Here is a 25,629-nt window from a genome sequence, read left to right as displayed (position 1 = left end):
GGGGGGGGGGGGGGGGGGGGAGTATTACGGTTGTTCGATATGGACGAGGCATCGTATGTTGATACTGCTGCAGAGACGCCCTCGGGCGGAATAACCGACGTAGCTTTTGTTCTGGAGACCTGACAAAACGCATCGAACTCATCGAATGGGAGACACCTATTTTCTTAGCCATGAGACGGATGGACCTTGATTGCGACGTCTGAGCTTTTGCTGCAACTCTCTTGAGTCAGACCCTCTGTGCGCAGCACATCTCCATTCGCCATCTGCCCGTTCTTTGCTTGTCCCTTCGAAGGGGGCCACCGGATGTCAGGGAGCTGCCGGGGGGGTAAGAGAGAGGGCAAGGGTCTTGAATTTCGTCAAAGTGGCCCAAGAGCAAACAGACCCCGGGGTGGAGAGAGATTGTGCGCAGCAGGAGTAGTACTTAGATATGAAAGGTCCTCGAACGGTGGCCGAGGGCTTGTTCGAAGGAAGTGTCTAAACAGAACAAAAAAACAAAAGTCTTTTCTTCCAATTTCCATTCTAGACATTCCTTTGATGAGCTCTCGTTTGATACTGCTCTGAGACTTTTTTGTTTGACTTATACTTGCCGCTTTAGCTGGGCTCTCTCACAGCACATACCCGTCCAAGGAAACAGTTTTGCTTTTCGATACCCCCTGATAGAATCGACCACAACTACAAGAAAAAGATGACGAGACCATTTGGTCCTATGGACGACAGCGATGTTGAAAGGGGACACCTCGTATCCAGCCACACGCGAACCTTCTCTGGCGATGTCACTCGCACAAACACTCCCGTCCCAGATGACGAGCGGTCCGCCCGCCACGACAAAGAGATGAAAGCGGCATTCCCTCATGCCGTCGACATAAACGACCCGAACCGACCAAAGCTTCCTATCCGACAGAGGCTTCAGCACTTCACATGGGCGTGGTACACTCTGCCCATGAGCACGGGGGGTCTCTCCCTGCTCATCTACGCACAGCCATACCAGTTCGCGGGCGAAAGGGTGATTGGCTTAGTCGTATACATTATCAACCTCATCATCTTTTCCTTGGTGACAATGGCCATGATGGCTCGCTTCTTCCTACACGCCGGAGAGTTTGTCCGGTCCATCACTCATCCCCGTGAAGGCTTCTTCGTCCCCACATTCTTCCTGTCTCTGGCCACCATCATCACGAGCACGCAGCGTTATGCCATACCGGACGACCATCCGATACTGGAACCTGCCGTCAAGATTGCATTCTGGGTGTACGTCGCCCTGACGGCGGTTCTAGCCCTGGGCCAGTACAGCTACGTCTTTGCGGCCCATAACCTCAGCCTCAAGACCTTCATGCCAACCTTGATTCTGCCCATCTTCCCCATCATGCTTTCAGGAACCATTGCATCCGTCATCGCGGGCACGCAGCCCGAGTTCGATGCGATGCCCATCCTAGTCGCCGGCCTCACCTGCCAGGGCCTCGGCATGTCTGTGGCCATCCTCATGTACGCCCACATGATTGGGCGCCTGCTCCAGTTCGGCCTGCCCAACCGGGAGCATCGACCCGGTCTCTTCATGTGCGTCGGTCCGCCGGCATTTACCGCCTTGGCCCTGGTCGGCATGGCCAACGGCGTGCCTGAGGGCATCAGCGAGCTGGGCATCGACAAGAGCGTCATCCAGGTCGTGGCTATCCTCGTCGCCGTGTTCCTGTGGGCGCTGAGCTTCTGGTGGTTTGGCATTGCCGTCATTGCTGTTGTCTCGTCGCCGCCAAAGTATTTCCATCTGGGCTGGTGGGCCATGGTGTTTCCCAACACGGGCTTTACGCTGGCGACGATTTCCATTGCCAAGGAGTTGCTTAGTCCTAGTCTGCAGTGGGTTACTATTGGTATGAGCTGCTGCATCTTTACCATCTTCATCTTTGTCTTTGTGAACCATGTTCGTGCTGTGATCATCCAGGACATCATGTATCCGGGACGAGATGAGAATGTGGAGGATCACTGAGTTGTTGCTCTTGTTGTTGGGGGAGGGGGAGGTGAGATGTGTGCGTGCGAGGAGGGATGGAGCAAGATAGATGGAGGGTTCTCGTTTCGTTGTTTCTTTTCATGGTTTGCTTCTTGGCTTCTTGGGTGCGACTCTTTGCATGTTCTTCCTGTCTGTCTTTTGTGGTTTAGATTGGTTCTTGGGACTTGTTGAATGTACGTTATGCCTGTAATTCTGGATGCTGCCTGGGCTGATGGGTATATGGCATTGTACGATGCATGGCTATTTTCATTTGAATGCATAATAGAAGCATGACGAGCTGGTCTTATTTATACATGAACGGATTCCAGTTCGTATTCTGCCTACAAATCCTTGTGAAAGCAGCTCCGCGACAATTACCGGAACAGGCAATCGGCATCGGCATTGGTCTCGGCGTAGCTCCGGCGCCTCCGTCGAGCGGTTCCGGCACGACCAATCCTCATTGTCCCAGCTTGCAAGGGAGAGCCGTAGTCGCTTTCACTGAGTAAACAGACCTAGCATCTATATCCAGCTCATTATAGAGTCCATGTGTCTACAATCCTTGACACTGGCCGCTGTTGAAAATTTGCTTGCTTTATGTACACCGATAGGGTTCGCTCAAACATATCAAATCGGCCGCGTGGCCTAATGGCTAAGGCGCTAGATTTCGGTTCTCAACACCTTCTCTAGAGATTCCAGGTTCGACTCCTGGCGTGGTCGCTTCATTTTTTGCCCTTTTTGTTTTTGCTCCGCTTATGATTTACACGAATGCTCACAATTTTCTTTTACACTGGCCAGAAACAAAGAGATGAAGAATTAATGATTGTGTGTGTGTGTGTGCTTCTTTGAGATGGAGGCCATGATAACGCCCTCCCCCCTCTATTCGGAGCAGTTGAAATTTGGACTATCAATTTCCCACCCACCAGCTCCGTTCGGCGCAAACCTGAAATAGCAACGAATATTGTCAACATCCGCCGTCCACATCTCATCTCTATGCCTGTCCAAGTGCTCAAAGATAGACTCGCACATGACCTTTGTGCGCGTCGTGGCCCACCAAACCTCCCTGGAAAGAAGCCGCCAAGCAGTGGCGTAGAAGCAGAGCATAATGACCAGAGCCTGCGTCTGGTTCTGCGAAACCTCCTCCTCAAACTCCCTGGACGCTTTCGCAGGCCAAAAGAGAGTGTAGACCTCTATCTGCGGCAGCAAAGGCTTGATGACCCGGCCCTTTGAAACGGCATCCATGGTTCGGAGAAGCGGTGTAAGTCGGTCACAGGCGTTGAAGTCTCCAGAATCAAAGCAGCAGCCGTCGACGGCGGTGAGAGGAACCGTTCGGGCGCTGAAGAAGAAGTCGTCAAAGACAAACGTCTCGCCTAGCGTCGCTTCGAAGCGCCGGAACTCGTCGATGCTGTCGTAGGACATGGGCGCTTTGAAGATGCCGGTTGTGTATCTCTTGTCCTCCTTCATGGCCTTCATGACCGTCTTGAGGCCGGCGGCGAATTTGAGCAGCCTGTCGGGCTCGGTCTTCATGTCGATCTTGTCGTCTTCGTAGGCGAAAAAGGGCATCGACCAGGCGTAGTGCACTAGGAGAAGGGCGCAGGCGATGATGACGTCGTGGTTGAAGTCGTCGGTGCCTTGGGATAGAAGATCTCTGAAGCCGGAGAGGGTGAGGTCGAGATGATAGGCCATGGATTTGTTGTGCGCTGGGTTGTTGGGCGAGAGACTTCGTTGGTGGGATGCCGCAATCATGAGCACGGCGTGCATCACAACTTCGTTCTAACGGAGCGTCAACATGGCTGGATCATGGGGGGAAACATGCGTTTTACAGACATTCAGCGCCAAAGGAAGAACGCCGTCTCTCCATACGGAGCTGCCGAAAGCGAGGGTTGGCGCTGTGTAATGATCAAAATGATACATGAGCTGCAGACTGGACATGTCGAGGCCCTGGTCCAGAGACTTGGGGATGGGACCAGGCCCGGTTCTCCGGTTGTAGATTTGCTGTCGGGAGAGCTTTGGCAGCATCGCCATGATGCCAAACTCATAATGGCAGGGCAAGTTTTTGGAAGAGCACCTCGAGCAGACGGGGCGGGCTTCGTCGCACTGGTTGCGTTGTGAGCAGAATGTTACCCGTTTCGAGCACTACAGTGTTTTTAACGGAGGCTGCAGCCATACCTTTACTCTGGATGACTTACACGTGAAGCATCCAGCGCGAGACTTGACATGCCGCTTCCGCTGCCGTGGCTCTCGCCCGAGATCGTCTACTTGCGGCGCCGAAGCGGCTTGGTTCTCGCCCGGCTTTGACGAGAGAGCAAACACGCTGAAGTTGCCATCCGGAGGCATTGCAGTTACTGTTCCTGCGTAATGAAAGTAGAGAGGGAAGAGGCTATGAATGAGTGAGCTGTCGAGGAAAAGGACTCGTGAGCTTCTCTCTGCGTGTTAAATAAGGCTTCGGCTTTCGCTCGCTACTCGCACGACATGTAAGAGGACTCGGCTTGTGGCTTGGCTCAGACAAACTAACACAGTATGGGAGAGCTTTTGGTGCTATTCGGATAATTACATACCTACCCCAAATTCGTCGGTGTGAGGTGACGGTAGGATAGGCGAGTTGAACTCGAGGAGATCAGGAACCGGAGCTGCTGCTGAATAGGCTTGGTTCAAATTGAGACACCAAACCTATAACTGACAAATTCTCGCTTCATATGTAGTAGATACACAACCAGCCAGAGCCTCCTGGCATGACTTTCCAGTTCCCACGATTCACAGAGGGTGAGGCTTCGGTGCCTACCAGCCGTTAGCATTCTCACACCCTCCCGCATCAGCATCAACGTACCTGTGGCGGCGTCACCCAGTCAAAGTGGCCCAATCTCTTGGTCGTCCACGCATCTTGCGGATATATAGCACCCTTGGCGCCACCCAAAAACTCCTGCGGATATCCAAAGTGGAACGGCACCGCGCTCTCAATCGTCTCCTTCTCCTCCTCGCTGAGGTCAATCGCCAACGCGTCGATGTTCGCCTTGAGCTGTTCAATCTTGCGACCGCCCAGGATGGGAAAGCAATAAGGAGCCTTGGTCCGGACCCAAGCCAGAGCAATGCTGGTGATGGACGTGCCGCGCGCCACGGCTATCTTCTCCAGCGTGTCTGCCATGATTGTCTTTTGCGGCTTGTCGACAAAGGGCACCTTTCGTCCGTCCCTCTCCTCCTCCTTCTCGGCAGCCCGCTGGGCAGAGGTGCGGAAGTAGCCCATCCCCAAGACGCCAAAGGGCGCCTGGGCCATGCCTTCGTCGATGCACATGGGGATGACATCGCGCTCAATCTCTCGCTCGGCGGCGTTCCATTGGCCCTGGTAGACGGAGAACTGGGTGAGCCCCTTTTGGCGGGCGTACTCGTTGGCCTTGGCGACGACCCATGCTGGGGTACTGGAGATGCCGAGGTAGAGGACCTTGCCGGCGACGACGAGGTTGTGCAGCGAGTGCATGAGCTCTGGGATGCTTGTGGTAAAGTCCCAGGTATGAACGTAGTACTGTGGAAGTATCGTTTAGTCTTTGTGCATACGGCTGAGGCAGCAGAAGGGGTAGTCATGCCAGGTCAATGTAGGATGTCTGCAGGTTCTTGAGACTGGCCTCAATGGCAACCGTCAAGGACTTTTTGTTGTTTCCGCCAAAGTTGGACTGGATCCGCGTGTCTTGTTCAGCCAGCCGCCAAGGAGACGTGTACTTGGTGGCGAGGATGATTTCTTCCCGGTTGTCACGGGTTTTCATCCATTCGCCAATGATTGCCTCAGACTCGCCGTTCTGGTAGTTGTTTGCCCTGAAGCCTTGCAACATCAGCATATCTTGGAAACGGCTCACATTGTCAGAGAGCAAGCAAACTCACGTGTCGATAAAGTTGCCCCCCTGACTGTAAAAGTAGTCCATCAGCTCAAATGACTTTTCCTTGTCGCAGCTGCCCATGATGTCCTCCCAGGCCGTGCCAAAGCCCATGCCCCCGAGGCAGAGAGGGCTGACTTTGACAGCAGCTGCGGGAGCGAGCTGGCGATGGTAGCCCAGCAGGCTCTTGGGCGGGGGAGCAGCGCCGGGGAGGTTGTTGACTCTCTTGGACATGTTGGAGGATAGGAGTAAAGGCGTTTGTGTTAATGAAATGTGCTGGTTGTTTGGTATGGCTGCTTGGTGCTGCGCGAGAGGCTTCCGGTGTCCATGATGGGCAATGCTTCTTTATATATAGGCTTCAACTTGTCTAATTTCCTCTCTTCAATCGTCGTATCATCGTCTTGTCATACGAAGCTTTTCGAGTTCCTGATTTGGCATTCGACGACATCGTATTCTCATTATGCAATAGCACAGTAAGTGAAAGGCACCAACACAGTATCTCGATTCCTGGTTCTCCATATTCCTTGACATCGTCGTTTGCCAAATCGGGAATACGACTCAAGACGTGTGCTAGCGCAGGACACATCAGGCGTCTTCTCTCCCACTGCGGGCGGATCAACTCGAGATTGGCTCCTTGAAGAGATTAGGGGCCACTGATTCCATCGCTTATCACGGAGCATTTCTGTATATGCGTATCTGTTTGTCCCATATCCTGTCATGTACTCGTAAAGGTATGTCGGATAACGCTAATGTGTGCGCATGGTTGAACCATTGTGTATGTGCGTGTTTGAATGTCAGCAGAAATAGTATGTAAGAAGGCGCTATTATGTGCGTATGGTTGAAAGTCACGTGTGTGTATATTCAATCGCCCAACAGGTAGGTATTGGTGAAGGGTGTACGGAGTACTGTGAGCATGTTCAGGCGATGTCAAGCAAGTGGTCCAATGGAGCGTTGTTTCCCCTGGTGATGCGAATGAACGTACGATGGCTGGCAGACCTTCATTGCCGTGGTGTTTGTCTTTGTGAAACGCTCACAATGCTTCATATTCCGGATATAGGCGTTGGCTGCAGGTTTTCCGGATTCATTGCAAAGTCTGTTGGTTTGCTCATTGTTGATTTGTTAAAGGTTGATGCTTCATAGGGCCATTGTTGTGAACCAATAAATATGTCGTATGTCTTTTGCGGGTTACGATGAAGATTTCGTGGCCATGCCTTGGCCTCCTCGGCATCCGTTGATGAACTCTGGTGTAAGAGAGTTCGGGGCATGTAATTCTTTCAGTGAACGTGTATCAGCTACAATGACCTTAGGCTTTGGTTTTCCATAAACTACATCCTCGATGAAGACAATAAATATCTGGTATAAGGACGACCCAATTAGACACGGCAGCTCTTCCTACCTAGTCGGTTCAAAGACTTCCGTATCAGCAGCTACTTCATCAAGTCTAAGCCCAAACCTGGCGGAATTGCCTGCGGAGGCTCACCGCACCAATCGCAGTCAAGGTGTAAGCAGAGTGCATCAACTAGCGTAAGAAGGAGAGCCATAACAGGGATGAGCCGCCATATACAGCGTTTCCATCTCTCTTCTTCAACTGCGTAACATCCACTTTCAGTACGGTATTATTCAGTCTGCTTCTCATCAAAGTCCCATCATGCTCAACGCAGAGGACGAATGGAAAGGCACGTCGAACCCCAACCTGCGGCGAAGAGTGCAGAACAGGCTGAATCAGAGAGCATATCGCCTGAGGAGAAAGCGGATGCTCGGGACATTGGAAGAGACACCGGCCAAAGCTGTCAATGAGACAACAGCTGAGTGTTTAGACCTGGGCCATGCCTCCTCCCCCTCCCCGGCAAGGGAATTCCAAGTCGTGCTCTGTCGGACACCAACGGGATACGCGGACCATGATGATAGTCACCATGACTGTAAACAGAGACCTGCCAACAGGCCCCCTAATGTAGATACACGCATCGAACCAGCTCCCTGGTACACCGACCCGGCCGCGGTAGCTACGCAATTCCGGGCCCTCAAGCTCGGGCGCCACGCGAAGCCTTCGCCCTCCAACGACCACCTCTTGTGCATCATGCAGTTCAACATCATGCGGGCATTTGGCACCATTACCTCCATAGTTGGGTTATCGCCGACGGACCTTCTAGACGACGATACACCTTCTCCGTTCTCACCTCGGGCATCCTCCCTCACACGGGAGTTTCCAGCCCGTCACCAACACCACCACATCTCATTGCCAAAGAGCCTTTCGCCTACATCTCTGCAGAGGACCACGCCACACCATCCATGGATTGATATTCTGCCGTTTCCAGAAATGAGAGATAACCTGCTACGCCTCGAAGCCGGCTCATGCGCAGCAGCTGAGCAACACCGATACGATCCGGATAGTCTATGCCATTGGATGGTTGGGCTGGACGGCAGTCAGAAGGAATCGGGCTTCATCTTGTGGGGGGAGCCCTGGGATCTGGCCGCTTGGGAAGTAACTGTAGAGTTTCTTGATAGATGGGGGTGGACGCTCAAGGGCTGTTTTGAGCTGTTCCAGTCGACAAATCACTGGAGGAGGAAGAGGGGGCTCATGCCTCTCTTTGCCATGTGAAAGAGAGAGAGAGAGATGAAGTTAAAACCTCATAACCTAGGTCAATATATAATCAAAATCTCGAGGTGATTAACACGCACCAGTATAATAATATCCAGGGGACATCAGAGCATCCCCTTCGGCAACCATCACACCTCCACCCCCAACGACTCATACACAGCCCTCACATACTGGCCCTCCCTCCCCTCCGCCATGATCCGATGTGACATCTGGTTCATCGCATACGTAAAAGTCAGCCCCCTATCCGCATCAAACACAAACAGCGAACCCCCCCAGCCTCCCCACACGCCAATCCTCCCCGTCGGCATAAAGTCCACAAACCCTCTTCCCCCAAGCGCATACCCAACCCCCCAGCTCACCGGCATCCCCGTCGCCAGATCGATCCCATCCGCCATCTCCTCAAAGACAAGCTCAATCGTCTTCTGCGACAACAGCCGCACCCCATCAACCTCTCCGCCCAGCGCCAACACGGAAAAGATCCGATTCATCCCCCTCGCATTCGTAAACCCGTTCAGCGACCCCAGATCCGCCCTCCGAATCTCCTCCCTCTGCAGCATGCCCGTGTCCAAGCCCGGATGCATCATCGACTTGAACGCCACGGATCCCTCCTCGGGCAATCCCCTCGCCGGCGACGGCTCATCCTTTTGCGGAATCACATCGCTCGTCCTCGTGATATCCTCGTTCTTTAGTCCAATCTGGAAATCCGCGCCCAAGGGGCCGGCAATCTCCTCTGCGACAAACTCCTTCAGGGACTTTCCCGTGACGCGGCGTATGACCTCCGTGATGAGGACGCCAAAAGTAAAAACATGATATGCAGACGCGCTGCCGGGCTTCCACAAGGGCGCCTGAGCAGCAAGCTTACTCGCCGCAAAATCCTGATTGCACATTTCTTCCAGGGTGATTCTGTCTTCCCACGCAGAAAGCCCCGAGGTATGCGACAGCAGGTGCCGAATCTCAATATCCTCCTTGCCGTTCGCCGCAAACTCGGGCCAGTACTTGGCAACTTTCTCATAAGGATCGACCAGGCCGCGATCGATGAGCATCAGGAGGGCAAGGCTCGTCACGCCCTTTGTAGACGACCACACGCCGACAATGGTGTCGGCTTCCCAGGGCCGGGTACACGCTTCGTCGGTGAAGCCGCCGTATAGGTCGACGACGTTTTTGCCGCCTAGGTTTACCGTGATGGAGGCGCCAATCTCTGCTTTTGAGTCGAGGTTCTTCTGGAAGAGGGCTTTGAGCGCCTCGAATTGGGGGTCGCAGTGGCCGTGAATCTGTGCCATGTTTGTGTGCTCTTGATGAGGGGGTGTTATGCAGCTTGAAGGGGAGGGGGGAGGAATGAGATTGTAGGATGCGCTGGCCAGAAGAATGGCCAAGACGGTTACACAAGTCGGTCATTCAGCAAATAACCAGAGTATAGTCACATTGATCTTCTGTATGTATACTGAACCCGCATGATGAACATTGAATTTTGAGACTGCTTTATAAGTATTGTGGTTATCGACAAATTAACCCCAGGGGATTCATAACCTCCCTCATCCAGCGAGGGCAGAATCCTGCGCGGGGGAGAAGCATTCCTCCGCCCATAGTCGGATATACTTGCGGAGTTTGAATACCTAATCTTGCCCAGACTGGAAACTATTTTCGTGATAATTCCATTTATCCTTCTTGAGTTCTCCGTACCGACAACCATCCAACCTCAAAAGTCATGGTGTCGGCGATGTACGCATTTGGTAGGCTAGGCGTTCTTATAAGTAAGGCATGTAAAAGATTCACAAGTAGCCACCAGCTCTTTACACAATCCTCAATCCTCATCCTCCTGGGCATGTTGAAGCAGGCTGACATGATGAAGACGGCTTATAGAGGCATCTCACGCTTGCGGCTGTCAGAATCCTGCAGGAAGCACTCCTGCATTACACGCAGCATGACATACATAATCACATGCAGCATCACGCAGCAGACGAGTGGGCATGTGTTTGTAAGATACCGTTACTCCTTTATTCTTCATTCGAAAGGGCTTGCATCACAAAAGGCCAACCCAAGCTACCCATTTCTCAAACTGCCCTCTTATAGCACGATAAAAAACATCCGTAATGCCCATGCTATGCAAAGACCGGGGTATTATGATAACAAGAGAAAAAAAAGGCAAGCGAAAATAATACAGGTATCCCCCTATCCCGTAAGTCATGTCCAAGCCATGCAATTATATATGCAACTCCCCTCCCACACCCTTTTCGAGGCCAAAGTTCTACTTTCTCGCAGGAACGTTGACAGACGGCCGCCGGCTAGCAGCGGGCGTTCCTCTGGGAGTACCCCGAGGGGTGACTCTGCTCTCGCCAAAGAAGCGATGCTGCTGGCTGTAGCGCCTGGTGTTGTCGGGCCGCAGGTTACTAGCGCCTGATGCGGAAGCTGTCAAAGGCGAATTAGCATCGAGTCGCGAGGTGAGTGCAATGGTGGGCATCAACTTACATCGGCGCGTCGCAGGATCGTACGAGATGCTGCCGTGGCGGCCTTCATTAGTCTGCTCCATACGAGCATCGGCCAGCCGCTGAGCAAAGGGCGATTTGTGACGCAGATCCGGGCCCTTCCAGTAGATGACATAGACTGCCACGACCAGGACGAAGGAGATACAGAACAGGATGGTGCTAGCGTACTCCAGGTTGTGTCCGCTTGACTTGCCAATGTTCTGGAAGAAGGGCAGGGCGGGAATGGTGAGAACACCAGCCAGGAAGTCTCGAGCCCAGCCGTTACCACCGGTGGCGGAGGCAGAGTAGGGACCGTAGGCGCAGATCATGTAGTCGATCGTGGCCATGTAGATGGCGTAGTTGGCAATGCCGACAATGGCAACAAAGATCATAGAGCCGATCCAGTGGATGGGAGGGCCCTGGATGGTCCAGGCGAAGCCGATGAGGCCAATGGGCAAGCAAGGAGCCGTGTACAAGAGGAACCAGAGACGGGACTCGTACTGAGCACGCTCGTCGTTGGGCTTGGCCTGTCGCTCCTTGATGTTGCGCTTGATGGCCGGGATGAAGAGGAGCCACGCAATGACATAGCCGATACCGATGGGGATGAAGCTCAGTCCAATCTCAACAGTGCCGAATCCCCACTGCTGGTACACCAGGGCAAAAGACTGGATGAACATGAAGATGAGGGCGTCGGAAAAGCCAGAAAGCAGGGAGAGCACCAGAACGATGGGCTCGGTGAGGAACATCTTGAAGGGGCGGACCCAGGTGGTGAGAACCTCCTTGGCCGAGAAGCGGTCCCGGAAGGGAACAAGCTCGTCCGGTCCCCAGATGTTCTGGCCCGTGGCCTCACGGCGCTTCTTGGCAATGCGGTTCATGATGATGGTGGTTCGGGTCTCGGGGACGGTGAAGAAGTGGAGCAGCTGGACGAAGCCGCCAAGAATGAGCTGGACCCAGATGGACCATCTGTAAATGCAGTGTAAGCGGATGTCAACCAGAAAAGTTGCAACGATGATGGCTAGGCTACTCACCTCCAGGCCAGGTACTTCTCGGTAAAGCCACCGACAATGGGGCCCAGGACAGATCCACCGACAGAGGAGAAGACGACGTAGGCGACAGCGTATTGCTGGTTATCCGCCTCCCACATATCCGCAATCATTCCCAGGGTGACGGAGCCACCAGCTGAGGAGAGACCGCCAAGAGCACGACCAACCATGATGGAGGCAAAGTTGGGCGCCAGCGCGACAGGGAGCTGCCAAACGTTGACCAGGAACAGAGAGAGCTGCAGGACCGGCCAGCGGCCAAACTCTTCTGACCAAGGCGCCCAGAGCTCGCAACCAAAGGCGTAGAGAACCAAGAAGATCATGGCACCGCACCGCGCCGCCTGCTCGCTGACGTGGAACTCCTCAGCGATGCCAGGGATGGCGTTGGAGTACAGAGACGTGTTGAAGTTCATGGACACTTGAACCCAGAAGATGACCGTCAGGATGAACCACTTCTTCCACGTGGGGAAGCAGTATCCGAGCTCCTCGTAACAGTCATCCTCGGTGATCTCGTACTTGTCGTTGGTGCCGAGCTTCTCCAGGTTGTTCGCGTTACCGGTGGGGAGGCCAGCGTCCTCCTGCTTCTCGATGTTATCGGAGCTGGAACCCTGGCCGTCGGACCTCAGCCGCTCATTGGCGAGGTCCAAGTCACGTTGGTTGAGGACCTGCGGAGGGTCCTCCGAGAAATGGGTGTGGGCAGGCATATTGATGTATGTTGAAGCAAGCCTGTGTTCCGCCTATTCGGAGAACAAACTTGCTAACATGGGACAGGATGAGGAGAAAGTATGGGGAAGGTGAAGTCGGGGAAAAGATTGGGGACCGGAAGGCGAACTCGTGGGCTTTATATAACCAGGAGCGTCCAGAGAACGGAGACTTCTGACCTGTGCCAAGGTCGAGTAGCCTTGTCTCTCTTCTTCCCACTCTAGACTCGCTCGAGTAGTCGCCCAACAAAGGCAGAGAAGCCACCTGAGGATTAGCATGCGGCCGGCGGAGGCAATAATGGAGAGTCGGGGTCTCACCATGTCGGTGCTGGAGCAGGGAATATCCACACGCGACGGAGGCTAGTCGATATGACGTCCATAGTGCCCCATCACACCTCCCATAGAGTTTTGCACCCTAACACAAGTTTGGTAGATTCGGAGATCGTCCTGCTTTGCACTAACACACACGACAGAGGCGCACAATGCAAGAGCCAATTGACGGGCCTACAGTACGGACGCGGATGCTGCTCTCGGCCGTATGCGAAAAGAGGCCCTCCGAGATGGCGCCTTCTGCAGGTGTCCTTGCAGCCGTTCTCGGAATATGTGGCCGGCACACGGAGAGCTGGCCAAGTACAAGTACTACGACATGTACTGTGTAGCGCATGGGTGGCATCCCAGAGCACGAGGACTCCGTATTTTGATGCCAGGTTCCTTTTTTTCCCCCTTCTGGGGGGACTGGGGAATGTTCTCCGCATGCTTGCGGCTCCAATGGGCAGTATCCTCAGCAACAGGGGCGCTGTGAGACACAGCTCAGCACAGCACAGCGAGAACGGACGTCCCAGCACTCGGGGGACCCTGCACGTTCTCGGCCATGATTGCAGGCGAGACATGTAGCAGAGACATGTGCCACAATCCAGGCCCGAAGGCCACGCTCGTCTGCAGGCGCTTATCGCTTCTCTCGTCGTGGGAAACTGGGTTCTAGACCGGTGCGTATCCCGGAAGCATAATCGGTTTGTTTTGAAGCCATCGTGCCATCTCCTCCCCGCATAGGGCCTCGACCATGCCTCGTTCATCCTGTTTTGGGAGTTGAGTTCGTCTGCCTCGCCTTCGCTCTGGCCGTTGGTCTCCCTGCTTCTCGCTCTTTCTGCCCATGTAGTGATTTGGGTACTTGCCTCTGCCAAACTTTCCTGTTTCTCCAACATGACAATGGCCCAAGTCCCTGGCCGCCACCGTTTAGCCTCAGCCACGGCGTAAAGCAGGCGTTTTCACACAAGTACACGCAGTGGTACGAGCGCGCTATGCCTCAAAGTGCCAAGCAGGGCTTCCGATCTTGATTCGGCAGCGGCGCCAGAACCTCGCTGTGAGTGGCGGCGGTTGGTCCGGAATACGGCACTTGACTAGAGGCTAGCAGGGGAGCATCGATCGGGCCAAGGAATCGAGCCACCACCGGCCGTTGTGGCCATTGGCGAAGCAGTAATAGAGCACCGATCGCGCGTGCCTCGTAGATTGACATCTCGCCCTCTGGCTTAGCGACTGCCCATGCTGAAGCATTAGCCATCACGATCTCCCTCACAAATATCCCCGAGATGCGTGCGAAAACCTTGCTGGCGATGAGGAGGCAGACCGAGCGGCGCACCCCTTGCCTCGCCTGTCTGCACCTCATCGGACAGTTTCTGCGCGCGCGCAGGCACAAGCATCAGACGCCCCCCTGCGAAGAGAAAAAAAACCATCGGGCCATGGGTCCTCGAAATGCTTCTGCCTGATGCTGATCCCTCCCCGATGACGTCGCGGTGATGGAGGCTGATGGAGGCGCGATGGGACCTGCCGAGCAGCCTCTTGGGCGCTATGGCCAATGACGAGGCGCCGGCCGAGGCGGTAGATGGAGCGCCGTGGAACCCCGAGTCAGTGCTTAGGACGCCGTATGAACTTGGTTTTCGCCTTCTGGCGGTTTCGATGCAGCTTCTCGAAGGCTTTGACTGATTGCCCTGATGAAGAATTTCAATGGTCGCTGGTGTTAGCGCCTCGTAGCGTGCAGAGTGATTTGGTGAATGGGGCGGAAAATTGTTTTTCACGCCTGCGCGGCTTCAGCCTCGCGACGCCTGCGCCAAATTCAATTGGAGAAGAAGAAGAATCGCCTTCAACGTCGTCAGTCCAATGGGCAAGACTTTTCGGTCGCTACACCCAATCACCCAATCCCAGCAAATCCGCAATATTGCCGAATTCGATTCGACCCTCGTTTGCTTGGCCTCGTCACGCTCAGCTGGCGCTAGAGCTGCTCGCTTCATCGTCACGCTCGGCGCAACTGAATCGTGGCCACGCCTTCGCTTCGCCTTCAGATCCCAAATATGGCTGCCTGGACACTCGAGCTACTAGCAAGTACCGTGATCCGTTTCCATGTACCGCTCACAATTATTCCCGCCTGACGTGTCTTGCTGCCCCCAATGTCCTCGTGCTTTATTTCCCTGCGCTTGTCGATCAATCAGGGTCTCAGGCTCTCACAATCCGGATCAAGTCTCTTATCCGCTCATCGACCTGTAACAGCTAGCTAACCTTCTCTCTGCTGCCTCAGTCTAGTCCCTATCATGTCTCTCAATTTCTGGGTCGAGACGAATCATGGAGAAGAGCTATTTTCAGCTCAACCGCAAGACAAGTCTTCTCTGTACCCCTTACTTGAACAATTTCTGCTCCAGTGCTTGCGATGCTGCCAAGCTGATCAAATGGAGCTGACTCCTCCAATACCCGCAGAATAATACTGGTGCCTAGCGAACCGCATTTTTTTCGACCCATCCACCACCCTCGGAGAACTGGGACTCTCTCTCCATGGGCAACTCTCTCCAGGCCCATCCGTCTGATGGCAAAGTCAGGGGCTCGATGGAGAAGAAACCCCATACATCGGCCTCAATCGATGAAAAAAATCAATAGGGTCCATATTTTCCCCCTGGGCACCATCATGCGTTTATTTCCCCTTGGGCACAATCCTTGATATTCCACTTTTTGTTTGGCCTCAGCTTCCAGAACGTAAAGCCCGACGATGCACATACTGTATGCCACACTGGGCGAGGTCGATCTGCATTGTCTGGACTTCCGGGCACGCCGCTCGTGTGTTCATGTAAGCTGACAGCACCTGGCCGTATCCCATCTCATGACCAAGCACGTCTTCATTGATTTGGCCATCAGGACGCCACTTATGGTATGAAAACTGGTCTGATGTCAAGGGGGTTTACACGAATCTGATTCTCCAGGTTTTGGTTATTTCATGAGTAAGAAACTTCTGGAAATAGCAGACATCCCATATCGAGATTGAGGTCGAGAGAGGGCAAGAGCTGCCAAAATGGCATGGCATTTAGGGTACCATTTCTTGATGATGGCTGATATCCCGGACAGACCGCCCCTGTTTCATCAGCACAGGTACGTACAAAATTTGCATCGTTGGGTCATTTGCATGAACCATGGGTGAAGAGCGCTCCCCAGGTGAGACTGTGTGGGATCATTCCCCACACCGACGAACGTATACCGTATCTCCAATACTACCTCCATATAAGAGATCTACTAGGCAACAACCCTCGACTCTACTGGTCATCTATCTCCTATATCTCTCATATCGATTACATCCATCCATATGGTGTCTATACATCCCCCGTCTTTTCCAATAATCAAACACATGCTCACAACTACGCTAGAGCCCTGATCTTATGGACAGTTCATACTGGCATAACGGTTCATCTAGATCCTCGGAATGAGATGCTCTTTGTTTTCGCAGAAAGTGAGTGTCATTGACCTTGTTGATTAGAGTCTTCTTTCAGAGAGAAGCAATGGACCCCGTCACAGGATGGAAATTCTCTAGACATCCCATCCTGAAGATGAGAGAAGCAGTAAAGCCTGTCACAGGATGGAAGTTGTCTAGACATCCCACCCTGTAAATCAAAACGTCCTTCTACCCGGTAGCCTTTTCATCAACCCATTTCCATATCGAGCCGCACCAATTGACTCAAGCCAAGCAAGCGGGAAATACCTCCCTCACGTACCACTTTGCAATTTAGGTGGCTGATGGAGTATATGGCCACAAGAGCCTCGTAGGGGCTTGTCGTTCCAGATACGGCCCATTTGCTATCAAAATTGCTATTGGCATAGGTGAGCCATTTTACTTTACCCCTGATGGGATAGCATGTGAAGAAAAAAGATGTGAAACAGACCCGCCAGGAAAAGGTCTTTGAGGGCCTTTCTTCCAGTCAATCTTGGCTAAAATCAAGCCGGGATCTGTTAGGTTTCCGCTGATCGAAGGCAGCAATATGTCAAGGCCTAGCTATGTGTGTGTTGGCGCTTTGGTGCCTGATGCGCCAGCGGCGACTTACAGGAGACTTGATGACAATGACAAGAGCAATTTCTTGATTGTTTCGGACTGAAGTGAGTATTGCTTACTGTATAATAGCATCCATATTTCAGGACAGCTGAGAACGACTAACCTAGAGAGATAACGTCTATATGCGATTGAAGAATCAGTCTCTTCACCCTTAGATGACCACAAACTTGAATGAACCCAGACACAAACGCAGAACTACATACAATGACACACTCCCTTTCCCTTGATACCATATCATGCCACCATTGACTTTGATTACTGTGAGCATTGGTCATCTTCCCCATGTGGCTTACCCCCAGGCCATCTTATTACGTGGGAACAGCTGCACGTTCAAACGCGAACTGTTTCCTTTTTCGGCCAAAGCCATGAATGCAAGGACGACGACTCGGAACTCGCGGTCACAACATGCCCAAGCCCTGATACCAAGCACAGCTCTCTCCATCCTATCCGCTGAGCCCCAAAATACAAAATAGCAGAAAGACCAGGAATAAAGGTTGCGCAGGGTATTATATCTGTGCCAAAAGCGGACATGAGCGACTTTAGGAAAGCCAAGAGATGCAGCACCTGTGCTACTCGGCGAATAGCGGTAAGTCTGTGCCATCTGTTGGCAAGCCAGGAGATTGTGATAACCAGGTCAAAAGTGTGATCGAAAGTCCCCGTCCTGCTCGCAATGCCTGTTAACAGGACGGACATGTGGAGGCTATCACCGCCAGACCATCTTCGTCCAGGGGGGCATCGGGACTACCAAACCCCGGAGAAGAAAAGCACATGTCCCCGACGATCCTCAATCTCCAGCTCCCCCCCGTCTTCATGCCCAACCAACCGCCGAACAAGGCAAGACAAGGCGGCGACGTCGACACACCAAGGGACCCGCGATCAAGTATCAGGTATCACAGCCTAGCGAGACGTTTGCCTCTGAGCTGGATTATCTTGTCTCCCTCATCATTGAGAATTTCACGCCCCCGGAGGAGAGGTCGTTGGTCAGCACCGTAGACGGCACCGCTGCCTGCCTTGACTCGAGGGTTTGCGGTTCTTGGGTTACCCTGCTACCGACGATTGTAGGGCGGGCGTCGATTCATCTGGATGTTCCTCAGTGTGCGGTCAAGACGTTGGGCTACGTAATTCTGGGCGACGTCCCACGGGCGCTTGAAGAGTATGGCGAGACACTTCGTTTGTTCGCGTCTACCCTCGGTAGCATCGAAGAGGGCTCATTCGAGGAGTTGCTGACGGTCATATTATGCTTGACTGTTGCTGAAGTACGAAAAATTGCTGCCTGGTATTGTTGCAGATCACTGACATTGTTCCTTCTCAGGTCCTATTAGACACAGAGCACAATAGTTGGCTGACGCACACTCGAGGTATCTCCAAGCTAATACAAGAAAAAGGACCCGATGCTTTCAAGGATGGCATTCTACATCAGCTCTTCACGAGCTTTCGCGTGCTCATGGTACGTCAAACACACTGGCGTAAACCATCCACGACGTCACTCACACATGGAACAGCTTCTTGAAGCCATCCAACACCGCAGAGAAACATTCCTAGATGAGCCCGTCTGGAAGGCAAAATCTTTTTCATCAGAATCGAAATCGTTGATGCAAAGTCTGCTGGATCAGATTTCTGGTCTACCGGCACTTTTACAGCGGCTCGATGCCATTTCCAACAGCGGCCCAAAGGATCAAAGCGAGAATATTGTGGCTTTGTATAAGGACTTCAATGCTCAGATGCTTCGCCTCGAAGATTGGGAGACAAACCTTAACACGAGCGCAGCATCCAGACTCCTTTGGTGGCCCGTGGCACTACCTTCGTACACCGGCAGTCCATTCCCCATTTCATATGAGTTCACCAATGTGTTGGTCGCCAACACCATTACTCATTACTGGGGTGTTCTTTTGGTTGTGCAGATATCGATGGAGACTTTGCAAGCTGTTTTTGACAAGCACGAGATTGACAACTCTAACATCCCAAAGCAAAGAGCCATAGCCTTGTCAGACAGAAAGTTGACTCTGGCAAACGATATCTGTCAAAGTGTCAGGTATCATCTCCGACCCGAGATGAAACTTTACGGTCCAGCTGCAATGCTATTTCCCCTGAACGTGGCGTTACAGGTCTTCAGTCGAGAGAATAAGCTGCAAGAGACTTTGTGGTGTGAGGAGATTATTTCAAGGCTTGGTTCGATGGGAATACGGCTTGCCTTTCATATTGCTCCGATCGGAGAAAGGAAGTCTCCGTGAGACTTTTCGGTCTTGTTAGAGTATGATGATAGACTTGAGAATGTCCACATGGGCAATTCCTATAGATAACTACCTTACCTATAATTCCTTCTGTGAGTATTCCCCCTTATATGTACTTATTTCACACCGTTGGCTAGAGTGACTCTTGCAGTTTTCAAGAGGGATATCCATATTAGGAAGCGCATGGCGAGATTACTAAAGTGCCTTATGTATAAGTTCTGCGTACAAGGAGATGGTGAGATCACTGGCCATTTTGAAATAAGCATATTTTGCTTCTATCCCGTATCAGGAAACCATTCGCGTTTACTTCTTTGTTGACAATATCATGATAGGGCAGTACCCCCCGCTGCAGACATGTACAAGAAGAGCTCTTTTAGCTCACCGACTCTGTTTTATTCTGCTCTCTGTAAAAACAACTATCACAATCAGCTCCTCATCTTCACCAAGTTTCAGCAAGCGCACAATGGCTTTCCACGAAGAACTCGTCAGGGCCTCATCCAGCATGCCGAGTAAGGACCCCTCCTATCTTTCTTACAATAAGTTTCCTCCAACGCTTATTTGTCTTCAAGGAAATGCTCCTTGACGCACCAGCCTTTGCCAACTTTCGAGGAATTGAAGGCAACGCTGCCTCCTGGTGCAAGTGTGCTCATGATTGGTAACCCCAACGGCCCCTTCAAAGACTTTCTCCTCATGTAAGGCAGTAACTGATATCATTTTGCTTGCAGTGACTTGTTGTGACCCTCGTGTCCTTCCAGACAGATTTTTTGGAGGAATCGGCATGAGTATTACCCAACCGAATCCCCCTTTGCAGAATCTTGGAACCGACCACCTCCTGACTTGTTCACAGAATTCAGCGAGGTTCGTAATGCAGGTGGGCGTGCCAGCGAAGCTCTTCGCTCAATCATTTGCGTCGACCAGATGCTTGGCGTCGGAGCAGTCATTGTCATCCACCACACCGGTGCGTAATCTTTTCCCTCTCTCCTTGCCCAAGTGATACCAACAAGTAGTAATTCAAGCATCTAACGGATTACCTGCTGCGTAGACTGCGGACTAACTCACCTCCGAAACGACTATCTGCATAAGTCTCTAACTGAAAAGGCACCTAAAAATGCAGAAGAAATTGCTGAAATGGAATTTGGCGAGATTGTCGAGTAAGTAGCCGATTCTTGCAACTTATTGTTTTTGGGAAGTTCGAAGCTGAGAATGCCGTGTGTTATAGTTTGAAGGCTAGTGTTGTTGAAGATATGAAGATTCTCAAGGATAGCCCGTACTTGAGAAAGAACTTGAAAGTCTATGGATATGTGTATGATATCAAGACTGGCAAACTGCAGGAAGTCAAGGAGTAGAAGCATTACGATGGTTGGATCGAAAGCATCGTAGGCTGATGAGCTATGCATGTGCTTCAGGATTCGACGTGCTTACTATCACTCCTTAACCACGCAAGACATCAGATATCAACTTTGTAAAGCTCTAATGAACAATATTCACCATGCCCTGGAGTAACTGGTACCATTACTTGAATAAGTGTCAACAACAAAACTATGTACAATTTCAAGAGATTGATATATATACCCAAGACACTCATATCCAGACGCACCGACTCCACGCATAAACTGCTGCTCAGGGTATCGCCGCTCATGACTATTTACGCTGAAACAGGAAACCTCCATGCCGCCACCCGTTATTGAAACTGCGAGTTGTACCCTAACCAATCTGACTCGGGATCCGGCATCCTCATAGACTCCCCAGTCAACCCGTTGACGCCCTGGGTATGCCATGCTTGGCCATTCGATGATCTCGGATCCAGCAATTTTGGGTAGTTGAAGAAGTCGAAAATGTCAATGTTGTCCAGCTCGCTTAGCGAAGTCACTTGTGTCGATGTCGGCTCCGAGCCCGATTGTCGCGTTGATGATGTCAAAGTTGCAAGATCGTGCGCGCTCCTGTCGGCTAATAGTAAGTACATGGAGCTGTGAAACAACGGGGGGGCACTCAACAGTAGACTCACCTTCGCATGGCTGTAAAGTTCATGTCTCCTTGCCGCCCTCTCTGGACGGCTCTGGAAAGAATTTTGGCATAGTTGTTGGCAACCTCCCAGTATTGCCCAATATGACCGAGAATCTCGATGAAGAACTCAATCTTGGGGTCGACAGGGCAGCCGATAGAGGCCGCATGGACGAGCAACAGCCTTGCGGCAACCCAGAGACCAAAGATGAAGGGAGGCCCGAGATTATCCAAACCACTTGCTTCAAACACATCTCGGGCAATGTCTGCGAGACTCTGAACGGCGGACAAGCACCGCTGCATGGCGTAATACGAGGGGACGAAAAGGTGCGACCTAACGGTCGGATACGCCGCTGAGGAGTGCAGTCGCACGACAGACGTAACGTAGGCGCCGTGCAACATGAACCAGTTTGCCACTCGGCTCCCCGGGTCAGAGTGGCAGAGCGCCGAGATCTTGCTGTAGTCGCTGGGCAGGCTCCTCAGCCAGCCGTCAAGTGCGCTGTCTAAAGATCGGTACGTGTTTCGCCAGCTGGCCACATCGGGTGAAGATGTGATGTCGAGAGGCGTCTTCAGAAACTCGTGCACTTTGCTGAGTATCCTCAGGATTTCGCAGTGGTACGAGAAGCTGCCCAGATTTTCCGGCTTATTGGTGGCATATCCCGTCGTGCCGTACGGCTGGGATGTCGATACCCAAGACCGCGTCTCGACTGGAACATTTCTGGAGAAGAGATCATAAGAGCTCGGAAGAACCCTTTGCATCTTTCTGTCTTCCAGCATAAAGTCAAAGGTTGTCGTGGCTATCGTTGCGTATCGGTCAAGCAGATACACCATCCAGCACATCCGCCGCCGCCCTTCATCCTCAATCCACGAGTCCGGCCGTCCAGCAGTGACTCTTCGTATGGACCCCGTGTGCGGCAGATTGTCAGACTGGACGGAGAGGTAGACGCTGCTTTCTTCGCACAGCCCCAGCTGTTTGACGTTTTGTGCCAGAAGTGAAAGGAGGTTCCAGCCTTTGGGGCCGTTCGAGGTGCCTAGTTCATCCAAGCTAAGTATGATTAAGGCCCTGAGCGCGGGGACGCTCACGTTTTCCATCGTATACATTTGCACGATTCGTTTCGACACGGCATGATGATGGGCTCTCATCTCCGGGGACAGCCGAGGGTCTTTGAGGAACCTCAAGGTCGTAGCCACGATGGCATGTAAAAGCACACGGTCCGGCTCGTTGAGGGATGTCGACCCAAAAAAGAGGCCGAACGTGGTTTTGCGGTCCAAGATGGGGCACCAGGGGTTGCAGTGCTTGAAGTAGAGATCGACGATGGTATAGACAATGTCGTGAGGGGGGAAATCGTTGACGGCGGATATGGACGAGGGTCCTCTTCGAGAGGCTGAAAAGGTAGAGGACGGGTAAGTGTGGGCATACGCGTTGTTGACCACAGGTGAGTTGGTGTTGGCATGGGGGGGCATTCGCGCATCCTGGTAGTTGTCGGCGCCATTTGCATCCCATGACGGGCTTACAAGGCCTGGCCTTAGAGTAGGCGTGCTGCGAGCAGCTCCCACCGGACCAAGCCTCGCCCCGTCTTGATGATAGGCATCAGCTGGAGATGGCAGGTGGCTGCTGAGAGCCGGCGAGAGGCCCTGAGTCTGTGAGCCGGGTAGATGATCGTTGGCGATGTGCTCTTCGACACGGCGCCCCAGGCTCTGCAGTAACGCATCGATGCGGTTGACCTTGGCCTCGAGCTCTAGGCTAAAGCCGATGCGGCTGCCCGGCTTCTGCCTCTCAAGGTAGACGCAGGTCCGGTTGTGCCGCGCGCACCATGAACAAGCGGGCTCGGCGCGGTCACACTTGACCTTGCGCGCTTTGCAGAGCTCGCAGCTAAGAAGAGAGATGAGAGGGTCAGCGAGGCTGTTCTTGTATGCGGATCGAGTGGCTGTCGCATTCACTCAATCTTGGGAGTCATGGCCTGTGTAGCCCGAGGCGACATGATTTGATGTGAGATCATGAGGGGGGAATCGGGATGAAAAGGCAAGGGGGGATGTATTGAGAAACAAGGAGAGATATTGATAGAGGCCAGCAGAGATAGGTAAGGTAGATGAGAGGACAGATCAGTACATACGACGTCTTCTGATACTTGGCCCGCTTGCGCTTCTTGCCGGCCACCTGCTCAGAGCCGTTCTGCGACGACGAGGCAACGGCAGGCGTGGCCTCGTCGGTACTGGAGCCGTCGTCGTGGCTCGATGCCGAGTTTGCGTCGTCCTCGGCCATGGACAGCGAGAGCGGCGCGTGCTGCATGATTCAGATGGGCATGAGCTGAGCTCGAGGCGGCCCCGGGCTGGATCGGTGCTGCGGCCTTGTGCCCTATCGCGCATGCAGAAAGTCGGAGTCGACGCCGCTGGGGATACGCGGGGGGGCAGTATCTCGTCATTTGATTCCTGGCCCTGAACCCACGGCGAGTCTGGCCTTCGGACTCGTGGTGGTTTTGGTCGCCTCTGCAAGGCTCGGGGATGGAGGTGGGGGATCGTGGCCTGTTATTGGTCGTCTATTTTCCTCATTAGTAACGATCGGGGACTTGTCCAATCCAGTCCGTTACCTCAACTGTCCAGCAGCCGGGAATTACGCTGGGCTCTGCTGTTGAGGACCCCTGGCGGCGCTGTAGCGGCCCAGTTACAGCACGCATGACGGGCAGCTCTAGGCGCCAACTACAGGCTCTTTGGGGGCTGGGGGGCTATCAGCTACCTACATGTACTGCGTACTATGTACAGATGGACCGTTTGCAGGCGGGCAGGGACATGCCCTGCTGCTCCCCATTAGTCGGGCTACCTACTAGTTTCCTCCAGCTGTCAGATGGAATCGACAAGGCCACCTGGTAGGCATTGAACTTCTGCCATCTCCATTGTTTGCTTCTGCCGTTTAGCCATCAGCCCATTCCGTGACCTAGCTTTTTGGCATTGACAACGATGCTGGAAATGCGCTCAATTGGTCTCGTTCTTTGCCTTCCCCGCGATCCTTGGCCTGTCTCGTTTGGGGAAGTGGTTGGAGAGTCGAGATGCCGCGGCTTCATGCCACGACTCCGCAGGCTGCATGTGGTGGTGAGGGTGTGTCCGTCGCTTCTCGAGCCAACGCCACTCGGCCGGCCGGCTTTCCAATCACCATCTAATCAATCTCACTCCATCAGGCTGCGTCCGAATTCATTGTCGACAGTCTCAATCAACGTTCCGTCATGCTGCCTTGCCAAGTGCCGCCTTGACGCACCGAGCGAGCATCACGAGACACCTCCAGATCGAACTGCCTCCCAAACGCAGAGCATCGCCATACACCCTCTCGCCCTCCATGCGTCCGCAACTTCTCCAAGCCGGGGATCACCTCGAGTTCCGAGACCACATTTGCGCCTAGCGCTGCGGCGTTGGAAGGCCCCTGGTCAGCAAACCCGCGTGTTGAGGGCTCCCACCACGAGGGCTTCACTAGCCGTTCTCGTATCGCTCCTCCGTTGGAGCTCGTCGGAGGCTAAGTTGCGATTCGGCCTAGGTAGGGAAGAATCGAGGCCTTTGGTGAGGTTTTCACAAATTGCCGACTGCCCCCGCTCCTGCAGGGATGCCGCTCAACTGCTGCTGTTCGAGTCCGTATCTGGATACATACCCCAAAAGCACCGACATCTTGGTCTTCAAAAGCCAAGCACGGTCGTCGACAAGAATGCGGAGAAGGCAGAACTTTATCTGAGCGGCCCCAATCGTTCTCCAATCGTTTCTACTGGCACTTGCTAGTGACCGGGGTTGTCAAGCGACTGCCACACATAAGCTCGCGGGTCTTTGGCAGTCTTTGTTCTCCAGACAAGGAAATGGATCATCGAGGTTACTTGGCTTGGCAGAGCAAACACCCTCCCCGGCCGTGATCAATGGACACGACCTCCATTAGCGTCCCCTCGCTTCCGTTACGCTGTCTTGGCGATGCCAAATGAAACGGAATGTCAGTCAGTAATCCTGTCTGGCGATCCGCTCCTCGTCTCCACCCTCACTCGGTCTTTTGGAAACCGAGACACTGCATGGGTTGATCAACGAGCCCGGGAATACAACCCCGAAGCCTTATATGGTGGGAACTCGACAGGGTGCATCACCACAACAGGACCGACAATACTACACGCCTCGGTGGGCTTCCGGACTTGCATTGATGGCTCCGGGGAGGCGACATCGTGGGGCCTACTCCAGCTCGTACGAGCACACATGCGGGCCACGCGAGGATGTGGGATTGGCAATGCCTCAAGCCACAGCGCTTGCATTGAGATGTTGGATTGGGAGGTCGAGCGGCATGCATATGTGTGATCCATGCTACCGCGACACCCTCAGCCCTCGGGCCCTTTGCTAGGAGCAATGCAATGTACGACGCGGAAGATGTGCATATCGCGGTC

At 53.2% G+C, this 25,629-nt stretch overlaps 7 protein-coding genes across 7 annotated transcripts; 3 read left to right on the top strand and 4 right to left on the bottom strand.

Moving 5' to 3' along the window:
* Positions 1–832: 832 nt before the first annotated feature.
* Positions 833–1,975, top strand: TRIREDRAFT_105752 (uncharacterized protein; the record flags this gene model as incomplete). Its single annotated transcript, XM_006963927.1, has 1 exon — positions 833–1,975. The coding sequence occupies one exon, from the start codon at positions 833–835 to the stop codon at positions 1,973–1,975; it is 1,143 nt and encodes a 380-aa protein (XP_006963989.1).
* Positions 1,976–8,562: 6,587 nt separating this feature from the next.
* On the bottom strand, positions 8,563–9,714 carry TRIREDRAFT_58418 (uncharacterized protein; the record flags this gene model as incomplete). Its single annotated transcript, XM_006963717.1, has 1 exon — positions 8,563–9,714. The coding sequence occupies one exon, from the start codon at positions 9,712–9,714 to the stop codon at positions 8,563–8,565; it is 1,152 nt and encodes a 383-aa protein (XP_006963779.1).
* A 695-nt stretch (positions 9,715–10,409) lies between these two features.
* Positions 10,410–12,640, bottom strand: TRIREDRAFT_76633 (uncharacterized protein; the record flags this gene model as incomplete). Its single annotated transcript, XM_006963716.1, has 3 exons — positions 10,410–10,840; positions 10,901–11,859; positions 11,925–12,640. The coding sequence occupies 3 exons, from the start codon at positions 12,638–12,640 to the stop codon at positions 10,680–10,682; spliced, it is 1,836 nt and encodes a 611-aa protein (XP_006963778.1). The 3' UTR covers positions 10,410–10,679.
* Positions 12,641–16,477: 3,837 nt separating this feature from the next.
* TRIREDRAFT_105748 (uncharacterized protein) lies at positions 16,478–17,364 on the bottom strand (the record flags this gene model as incomplete). Its single annotated transcript, XM_006963715.1, has 5 exons — positions 16,478–16,516; positions 16,663–16,756; positions 16,990–17,055; positions 17,101–17,115; positions 17,291–17,364. 5 exons carry the CDS (start codon positions 17,362–17,364, stop codon positions 16,478–16,480), a joined length of 288 nt encoding a protein of 95 aa, XP_006963777.1.
* A 978-nt stretch (positions 17,365–18,342) lies between these two features.
* Positions 18,343–19,228, top strand: TRIREDRAFT_58731 (uncharacterized protein; the record flags this gene model as incomplete). Its single annotated transcript, XM_006963926.1, has 2 exons — positions 18,343–18,444; positions 18,500–19,228. Coding segments are annotated over 2 exons (831 nt in total), but the record flags the coding sequence as incomplete, so codon positions are not given.
* An 840-nt stretch (positions 19,229–20,068) lies between these two features.
* On the top strand, positions 20,069–20,574 carry TRIREDRAFT_58574 (uncharacterized protein; the record flags this gene model as incomplete). Its single annotated transcript, XM_006963925.1, has 3 exons — positions 20,069–20,186; positions 20,271–20,374; positions 20,419–20,574. Coding segments are annotated over 3 exons (378 nt in total), but the record flags the coding sequence as incomplete, so codon positions are not given.
* Positions 20,575–20,909: 335 nt separating this feature from the next.
* Positions 20,910–23,492, bottom strand: TRIREDRAFT_121107 (N-terminal binuclear Zn cluster-containing/DNA binding domain-containing protein; the record flags this gene model as incomplete). The annotated part of the gene is made up of 4 exons (XM_006963714.1): positions 20,910–21,168; positions 21,234–22,749; positions 22,915–23,102; positions 23,344–23,492. 4 exons carry the CDS (start codon positions 23,490–23,492, stop codon positions 20,910–20,912), a joined length of 2,112 nt encoding a protein of 703 aa, XP_006963776.1.
* Between the last annotated feature and the right edge of the window lie 2,137 nt (positions 23,493–25,629).

The sequence above is a fragment of the Trichoderma reesei genome (genome assembly GCF_000167675.1).
Source record: "Trichoderma reesei QM6a unplaced genomic scaffold TRIREscaffold_5, whole genome shotgun sequence".
NCBI lineage: Eukaryota > Fungi > Ascomycota > Sordariomycetes > Hypocreales > Hypocreaceae > Trichoderma > Trichoderma reesei.
This window is presented reverse-complemented; position numbering and strand designations above follow the sequence as displayed.